The 9,616-nt window shown below is 32.4% G+C and overlaps 1 protein-coding gene across 1 annotated transcript; it reads left to right on the forward strand.

Annotated features, from left to right (window-relative positions):
- The first annotated feature begins 2,888 nt into the window (after positions 1-2,888).
- LOC21391129 (chitinase-like protein 2) lies at positions 2,889-5,161 on the forward strand. Its single transcript, XM_010096019.2, has 3 exons — positions 2,889-3,435; positions 3,976-4,135; positions 4,507-5,161. The coding sequence occupies exons 1-3, from the start codon at positions 3,057-3,059 to the stop codon at positions 4,925-4,927; spliced, it is 960 nt and encodes a 319-aa protein (XP_010094321.1). The 5' UTR covers positions 2,889-3,056; the 3' UTR covers positions 4,928-5,161.
- The last annotated feature ends 4,455 nt before the right edge of the window (positions 5,162-9,616 follow it).

A 9,616-nucleotide genomic window follows, 5' to 3' on the forward strand; every position in this document is an offset into this window, starting at 1 on the left:
ACGATTATATTACCACTGTTGTTGCTGATTGCGAAAACAAACATCATTTTAAAGATGAATGGTGTTTACTTCCCCACTTGTCTTTCTAATATACATTGCTCAGTAGTCCACATATAATTAGTACATGGAGTTGTTTTAACGGGTCTTTAAAAAAAAAATGAATTATTAAAAAATTATTATTTTCAATCGTTAAATCTGTAGTAAATTTTTTTTTACGTTATATAACTTTTTAAATTGATGTATTTAAAATAAAAAAATAGACTTTATTGATAAAAAAAAGTCCTAAAAAAACTCAAAATGTATGAGCCCTATATTGATGGTCATGATTGTGGTTTATGAAGCTTTACCTCGTCCAGTTCAAAGTCGACATTGATTGAAAATGAAAGCATATAGCTATTTTTTTTATAAAAATAAAAAAAAAAAAAAACAAAGAAAAAGAACACTAAATATTGTCCAAGATTTTAGGTCCTTTCTTGGTCCGCCAATCTTTAATGGAATTAATAGCTCACGGGGTCCACCTTGTACATTCTAGGTTACAACTAATTTCTTGATTTTTGTAGCCCTTCTTAATTTATATTTATCGAAGTTCAATCCACATTTTCTAAAATTTTGTAAAACAAATATTTAAAATTTTGTAAAACAAAATGCTATAACAAAAAAATTTTGAAATGTGTTAAAGCCTGTGAACTAAAAAGGGGATTAGCCAAGAAACCAATTGAATGGAGTTGACAATTGCATGTTAACAGTAATTGAGTTTTTTTTTTTTTTTTTTTTTTTTTTTTTTTTTTTTTTTTTTTCGATGTTGATTTATACAAGTTTCAGAAGCAAACATAAATGTTCCAAGACTGATATATAAAATGAAATTGGCATAAATCTTAGGAGGTGCCTCTGGTAAATATACTTATGTTTACCATATAACAAAAGATTTATTTATTTTATTTCTTGCATTAATTAATTGCCGAGTTACCTTCATGGAGTTTGGTTGTGAGTTTAAGAAGCAAACATAATGTTCAAGAGCACTGACATAATGGGCCGTCATTGTGTCAGGATGAGCCTGGACCGGTCCAGAACTGACCCATTATTGCATCTATTAATATAAAGTCTTTAATAATGCATATAAAGAGATATATGCAAAATATATATGTATTTTTATTATACTTTTTATCATGAATGCATGTCTTTTATTTGGAGAGTTGATAACATAGCTTCTGAAGAAACAATGGACAATAAGAAGAAGAAAAAAGTGATACTCTTGCTGATACGGTGAAGAAATGCCAGTTGATATGATTAAACGAGTAAAATTCTTAAGATGAGCAAAACGACAAACGACAACAATAGGGGAAAACGACATCAACTAAACGAACGACTGTAAATTGAGCAATGTCTAAATGTGAATGTGACAAAAAGTAATCATAAGAGCAAACAAAAAAGTATAGAAAATAAAAGCTAGACACAATAAAATAATTTAAAATGATGAGGGGAAGCAACAATGATATTAGAAACCGCGTCAACTAATAGAAACGACATTCAGTTAGAAAAACTAATTGAAAAGATAAAAACATGAAAAAAAAGGCTTTTTGATCTGGAAAAAAACATGAAAGAAAACGGAAAAAATCATCAACATAGCAACAAATGACAACAGTATGAGAAATGCTATCAACTGATAGAAACGACGATAGAACGGAAATGAAAATAACCTTAGAAACAGAAAAAGCTTTAATCTTTAAAACAGCAAAAAGTGGAAGATAAACAAGCAAAAGACATGACGGTAGCAAGGAAATGACGAAGAATAAAAATCTCAACTACATGCATGTCAGAAACCACATAAACTGATAAAACGACAAAAAAAAAACTAATAAACGAGAAAACCTGAAAAAAGAGAAAACAATCACAAACAACAATAAAAACTACAACGACAAAAAAAAAAAAAAAAAAAAAAAAAAAAAAAAAAAAAACACTGGAACGTCAAGAATTTTGATAGAAGCAAAAAATAAAAATAAAAAATAAAAATAAAAAAAAGGACAACAAGTTGTATATGAAACCACAGAAGCTAATGAAAAACCAGAGACCATGACAAAAAACCAAGAAACGACAAAGTCTGCAAAGGACCAATGACATGATCAGTATACAGTCTAATTAGCTGGGACTCCCGTGAGCCCACAGTAGCCCAATAGTTGAAAACGACAACAATGTGAGAAACCACGTCAACTGACAAAACGACAATGACTGATAAGACGACAAAAACATGCAAACGACAATAAAAGCAAACAAGAAAACCTGAAAAGTAAAAACAATCAGGCTCTGTTCATTTCACCGATTCATGTTTAAAATTTAAATTTTGTTACAGTAAAAAAACTCTCAAAAACATTCACATCTAACATTTTTACTATAGTAAAAAGTTCTCACATAAAATCACATCTTAACTCGAATTAAAAATTCAAATCAGCAAACTAAATGGGCTCTCAGTCAATCACAACAACAACAAATATCAAGACAACAAAAACAAAACACAGGAACGTAAAACATTTCGACAGTAGCAAATGCGACAATGTATAGTAAACGAGAGAAACTACTGAAAAACGACTTAGCATGACAATAAATTAACTAAGAAACGACAAAGTCTACGAAGGACCAAACGACAATCAGTCCAATTAGCTAGGACTTTCGCGAAGCCCATAGTAGCCCAATCTCTCTCTCTCTCTCTCTCTCTCTCCCCTTGTTTTCTTAGAGGGCAACTTGTTCTAAAGAACCTCTCATTCAAAGCATTTCTTGCCTTGCACTCAAAGATGAATAAAAAGCAAGCAAAAACTAAGTGGTTGTAAATTCACTTTCCAATAAGTTGCTCCTTCAATTTTACTTGAAACTTTCCTCCTAACATTATAAGGTACACACTCATTTTCCTTCCCTTTCACGAGCCACGTCATTCCTTCACAAAGACCACCTTATATACTACATATCCCTTCTCCCACCTTCCTCAACTCAAACCTCTAAACCACCTAAGAATTCTTTTACATCCATTTTTTTTTTTTTTTTTTTTTTGCTTCTCCATTGGAAAAATGGAGGCCAAATATTTGTGTACGTTTTTAACTATACTTGTAACGCTTATTTTTGTGGTTAATAGTGAAGAGTCAGTTAAGCCATTGGTTAAGGTAGTGAAGGGCAAGAAGTTGTGCACCAAAGGGTGGGAATGTAAGGTTTGGTCGGTTTATTGTTGTAACCAAACGATCTCGGAATATTTCCAAGCCTACCAATTCGAGAACCTCTTCTCTAAGCGCAACTCGCCCGTGGCACACGCCGTCGGGTTTTGGGACTACCACTCCTTCATCACCGCCGCCGCTCAGTACCAGCATCTCGGCTTCGGTACCACCGGAGGAAAGTTCGCGGGGATGAAGGAGGTCGCGGCTTTTCTTGGCCATGTTGGCAGCAAAACCTCATGTAAGTGAAAGAAAACAATGATGATCTTCAATAACGTAACGTTTCTTTCCCCCCCCCCTTATGTTAGATCTTTCTCACGTGATTGTCAAGATTTAGATGTGTTTCTAGGTCTTTCCTCGTTTGTGTTATTATTATTTCATTCAAATTCCGTTAGTTTACCAGTTCATTCCAAAAGTTTAAGCTGTTAGAAGGTGTACCAACAATAGTTTTATACTTTAACACTCTCCATTACATGTGGGCTGGACAATGGGTAATCGTGTGAATAAATTAATTAGAAAGCCCAACACGTGAATATTTAAGCCCGAGATATATTAAAGACCTAACACGTGATGACAATTTTAAATGGGGATAAAGAGTGCAATTACGGGAGTCTGAACTCAAGACCTCCAGCTCTGATACCATGTTAGTTTACCAGTCTATCGCAAAAGTTTAAGCTGTTAGGGGGTGGACTAACAATAGTTTTATACTTTAACAAATTCAAAGTTATATTGAAATTTATGTCATATAATATGGTGTTTTTTTTTTTGGTTTAAATTTAAGGTGGATATGGAGTGGCCACTGGGGGACCGTTGGCCTGGGGACTATGCTACAACAAGGAGATGAGTCCCAGCAAATTATACTGTGATGACGACTACAAGGACACTTTTCCCTGCACTCCTGGAGTTTCTTATCATGGTCGTGGTGCCTTGCCTATTTACTGGTAATTCCCCCCCTTTTTTTTCCTCATCAATTTAGCAATACGTAATGTTTTTCATAAAAAATGTACATGAGACATAATTTCTTCTTCTTTTTATTCAATATTCGGTGAAATTTAGCCAATCACATATCACTACTAGATTTGAACTAAGTGTATAGTGTGCACATATCCTTACTGAAATTTATAATTATTATCCTTACTCAAGATTGGAAATTTTTTTTTTTCTTTTGCTCTTCATATTGTACGTCACTCCAAAAAAAAATTTCTAGATCTACACATCATCACCTTATATGCTTGATAACTTTTCTTCTAAAGACTTGAGAAATTCAAACCAACTTTGATGAAAAAGTTCATGACAACTTTTGGTACCACAGGAACTACAACTATGGAGAGACAGGACAAGCCCTGAAGGCGAATCTGTTGGACCACCCAGAGTACATAGAACAGAATGCCACATTGGCCTTCCAGGCTGCAATATGGAGGTGGATGACCCCAGCGAAGAAGCACCAGCCCTCAGCTCATGATGCTTTCGTTGGCAACTGGAAACCAACCAAGAATGACACCTTGTCGAAGCGATTTCCCGGCTTCGGCAGCACGATGAACGTCCTCTACGGCGACTCGGTCTGCGGTCAGGGCGATTCGGAGGCCATGAGCAACATTGTGTCGCACTACTCGTACTACCTTGATCTCATGGGAGTTGGCAGGGAGGAGGCTGGCCCTCATGATGTCCTTACTTGTGCTGAGCAAAAGCCTTTCAACCCGACTTCTGACTCTTCGTCCTCTTCTTCTTCTTGATCTTGTTTTGGGATGGTCACTGATAAGATCATGTGAATTTTCTCCAATTCGTTGAGACAAAATCCTTTTTGAAGAAAAAGAATCAATAAAAAAATGTACGTCTTTTGTGTGAAGATAAAACTAAAGCTTGGAAATCATGTGTATATAATTGGTATATATACTCTTGTTGTCTTGAGTTTTGTGATTTACAAAGTACTGAAATTTTAATCTTGTATGAAGTATGTTTTCCGTTATGTTGTACACTTTTAAGTGCTTGATCAATAGAGAGAATTTTGAAACATTTCTTGCAAGTTTTCTAAGCCGAAAGGAAAACAGAATTTAACATAGGCATTCTTAATACGGTTAAATTTCATTAAAAAAGATCAACTTAAATTTTAAATTAAGATCAGCTTTAATTGCCACATAATCTTGAGTAATCTCTGGATGGAAACGTAAGATGACATATAATTTCTCTAGCCAAGCTCATTTTTCCTTTTTAGTGTCAAAATCTATTTTAACTGTTTTACAATGTAATTGTTGGGTTTTTGTGCTAATTATTATCTTGGCCATGACTGATTTTCAGCTCTCCAAACATCTAACACATATTTTCTCAACCTAACCATGTTCAAATATAAGGTTTACGTTGGATAAATCTATGTATTTACTTTTTCGTCAAATAACATGATTCATACAAATAAAGACAATAATGTTGGTTTTAATCTATCATCCATGTTGTAATTGCACCGGGATGGTGCATCCATCTATCTATCTATATATAGATTACCTATCAAATATATTGATAATGAGACATGGTAATGGTAAGAATCTAATTTTATTAATTATTATGAATTTTTTTATCAACTATTTAATTAATTACAATCACTAGATTAATATTTTACAGTTAAAAATGATACTTATTAATTATTAAATATTAAAGTAACCATTAAATCATACTTTATATGAATGAGTTTCTCACACACACATATATATATTAGGGATGACAATGGCGCGGGGTGGGGGCGGATAATTATTTCCCATCCCAATTCTTGCTCCCCTAAATTGTCCCCATCCCCGCATAAGAAGGGGCGGGGTCGGAGTTGGGGATTCTTCATTGGGGAAGCCTTCCCCATACCCGCCTCATTTTTCATCATATAAGACTATACATTTCAAAATTATAGCAACTTAAAATAAAAATAGAGTAAAAATTCATATGAATTTAGACCAAAATGAAAGGTTTCATAATAAAAATAAAATTCTTAACATATTGCCAACTCAATCCAAAAGTAATAACTCATGCATAAGCAAACAAAAGTTTTAAAACATCAAAATAAAAACGTAAATTATCCTTTCTTATCTATTCTTAATAACTTCAAAAGAGGATGAAGAGGCCCTAGGAGTGCATCCTTATGTATGTATATAATATAGGAGAAGATTAATAATTGCCCTTTTTTCCCTGATACAAGGAACTATAGTAAGTAGTTCCCCTTTCTCAATTAAAAAAATGCAGCTACTCTTTCTTTAAGTAAAAAGTAATTTTAAGAGATTATTTATGTGTGTATATATATTTACATAAAAAAATAATACATTAATATCGGAGCGGAGACAAAGTGAGGAGTGCTATTCCTGTCACCACCACCATGAATTGAGAATTAAATTTTCTCTCTATCTTCAATCTGAATAATTATCTTTCATCTCTGCTCTGTTTAAAGTAGGGCGGAGCCGTCCCCATAAAAATTATTGTCATCCCTAATATATATGTTGTTTTTGATAGGTGTGACTTCATATTATGCTGCTTGAGCAATCCATCTCTCTACAAGTTTGCTTTAGGGTGGGGAAATATCCCTTTTATTTTATTTTTATTTTCTCCTTTTAAGTCTAGTTTCACTAGTTTCCTTTTTTCACTCTTTGAGTACAGATTGCTAAATTGATTTGGCTAATGAGCGGTATGACACATCAAGTGATGGGTTCGACATGATCCAATAAAATTTTATCTATAAAATGATAGATTTTTTAAATTTTTATTAAAAATTATTAATTAATGGATATTAATAAATTTTTAGAGTGCAAATATAACTACTCTTAATAAAATTATTATTGGATTTGGCCAGCACATCGAGCATGTTAAGTGTCAACATAAACACATGCATGACAAGGGCATGACAGTGGTTACTTCTTTTATTATGAAACATATTTTTCAATTTCGTCATTAGACATGTACTATCTTTCCCCTAAAAAAATAGTACTATTTTTTACTTACTAAGATTTAATCTCATTTAAGTCTTTATATAGTATAGTTTTTAATGTTATATTGTTTTCAATAGTATCTTTTAAAATAAAAAAGGTACTTGTATTGTATTAATAGTTATTTTTCTTGTTTGTCTACCCATATTGTATTAGGCACCAGGAACAATAAGAGTACGAGCATGGTAAAAAGATACATATACATTAAAAATATGACATGAATATAAATTATATATAATAAACGAGAAAATTGCAGAATTTATTTTTAAAAGTGTATTTATTTAAATTTTTATCTATTATTTTTTATTAATACCATTTGAGTAAAACAAATTATTAATCAAGAGAGGTTCATACACTTTTAAAATTATTTCTCTCCTTTCCCATAAATAAATCGAGTTCGAGCTTGACAACATAAATCATAATGGGCCTTTCACGATCGTGCTGACCTGTTTTACATATTCTTATTGGCAAACGTAAATTGTCCAGTTTATATTGAATGTGTAGACGTTGTCTTTTGTCAACAAACACACCCTCTTGTTTATGAAATTGAAATGCTTTTTAAGCCAAAAAGTAAACATGATTCATGACCCAATTCAATATCAGAAAAGTTTCTTTTGTTTTTGAAAAGAAAAAGTGTATATATATATATATATATATCAAAAACAAAAAATATATATACACAACGAGAATGATTTATTAAAGGAATTATAAAACGGTTGAAAGTTATTTTCTCTTTTTTATTTTCATTTTCTACTACTTATTAATAATATTTTAATATATTAATTAATAATTATAACCAAACACGATTTTACTTTTTTATTATACTCAAAATAATATCTCAAAAACCAACCAAACGTAATTTTAAAATCAGTTCCAAAATGATTTTTAAAACAATCGCATTCTTATTTTTATACTGAAAATAAAATTATTTTAAAAACGCTACCAAAAAACCCGTAACTTTTTATATATTTCTGTATAATATCGTTCGTTCATGTGTATCACTCAATTCGTTTAAGTGTAATATTCAAAAAATATAATTCAAGACATGTACACACAAGTTTAAACAATGTTGGATGAGAATATGAAATATATATGTATATATATTTGATGGAGATGCCGTACTCAATGACTTTATCTATTATTATATGCATTTCTCACAGAGAAAATCAAACTTATTAGACGGATTAAAATCAAAATATGTAAACTAATTATCTAATGCCGCCAGCGCTAGGCTTTGATGCCATTAATATTTCTTATATAAAGCAATTTAACGATTTTTAATTATTGCAAGTGGATTGAATGAAACTGAATACTTAATAATAGTATATTTTGAGATGCGTGGAATAAATCCACCACAATTATTTAATGCAATTCAATTCCATTCAACTAAACACTTCTAATTCCTTAAATAACAAATTAGCATAAAAGAATCAAAACATACCTGAAAAAGTTAGTGACAAACTTTCTCTCTCCCAGACAGATCAGAGAAAAAAGAATGAATGATAGCCGGAGTTCTGGGGCCGCCTTTGGGTGCGTCGTCGGGCTCCCGGCCATAAAACTTGGTCCTCTGACTCGCCTAGTCGTGAGCTTCTTGTTGGTGGCGACAGTGTACGGAGTGGTGGCTCCATTTAGGTGCATCTAACCCAATTTAAAGCTTAGAAGTTGAACATATGAGCTTTGTTTCCAGGTGAACTTGTCATTTGGTGGCTAAGATATCTTGACTGGCTATCTCCATTGACGGTCCATTAGCCGATTGCCCTTCACCAGAGGCTTCTAATGGCGGTGGTCGAGGTTTTTTTTTTCTGTTATTATGTAATTTCGTGTTTGTAATAAGGGTGGTGGTTTCCCCACCCGACCGTTGTTTGTTTTGTTGTTTATTGTTAGTTTTTGGTGATTGGTTTAAGCTCGTTTGTATCTCTCCTGATAGGGTTGTCTTGGTTCGGCTAGAGTTTTTTCTATGCTGTGTAGATGTCCCATCTTTGTGGGGTTTGACAATCTATCTCTCCAGCGCTTGAAAGTCTATCTCGATGGGAGGGGTTTCTTCAATGCGAGCTTTATATGTGCTCGTGGTTAGTGTGCCAAGGTGTTCTCCTATTTTTAAGCTTCTAGCGTGCGTCCGTCCCTCTAATAGGTCATTAACATTGTACCGAGATGATTGTTTATCAATTTTTAATTAAATGTAATTTCCCTTACAAATGCAAATGGTGGGTCAAATGGGTGTGGTTGTAATGATTATTTCAATATTTATTCATTAATATGTATCATTAAATTTAACCGTAAGATATTAATCTGACGGTTAAAATAAATTAAATAATTAATTAAAAATATATATAATAATTAATAACATTAGATTATTATTATCAGTCATTAAATTTCTATATTTAATATAACCACCGAAAACTCATTCAAATATATGTAGATTATTATTGACGCACGGATGGATGCATATCTCTTTAGTTGTCTAAACTC

Source organism: Morus notabilis, unplaced genomic scaffold, assembly GCF_000414095.1.
Source record: "Morus notabilis unplaced genomic scaffold, ASM41409v2 Scaffold131, whole genome shotgun sequence".
Classification (NCBI taxonomy): domain Eukaryota; kingdom Viridiplantae; phylum Streptophyta; class Magnoliopsida; order Rosales; family Moraceae; genus Morus; species Morus notabilis.

What these genes read in the sequence shown, in the direction of transcription:
- LOC21391129 (XM_010096019.2), top strand. Translation starts at nt 3,057, where the DNA reads ATGGAGGCCAAATATTTGTGTACGTTTTTAACTATACTTGTAACGCTT. An exon ending in TGTTGGCAGCAAAACCTCAT is followed by an intron (nt 3,436 to 3,975) that starts GTAAGTGAAAGA and finishes TTTAAATTTAAG; the next exon opens with GTGGATATGGAGTGGCCACT. An exon ending in GGTGCCTTGCCTATTTACTG is followed by an intron (nt 4,136 to 4,506) that starts GTAATTCCCCCC and finishes TTGGTACCACAG; the next exon opens with GAACTACAACTATGGAGAGA.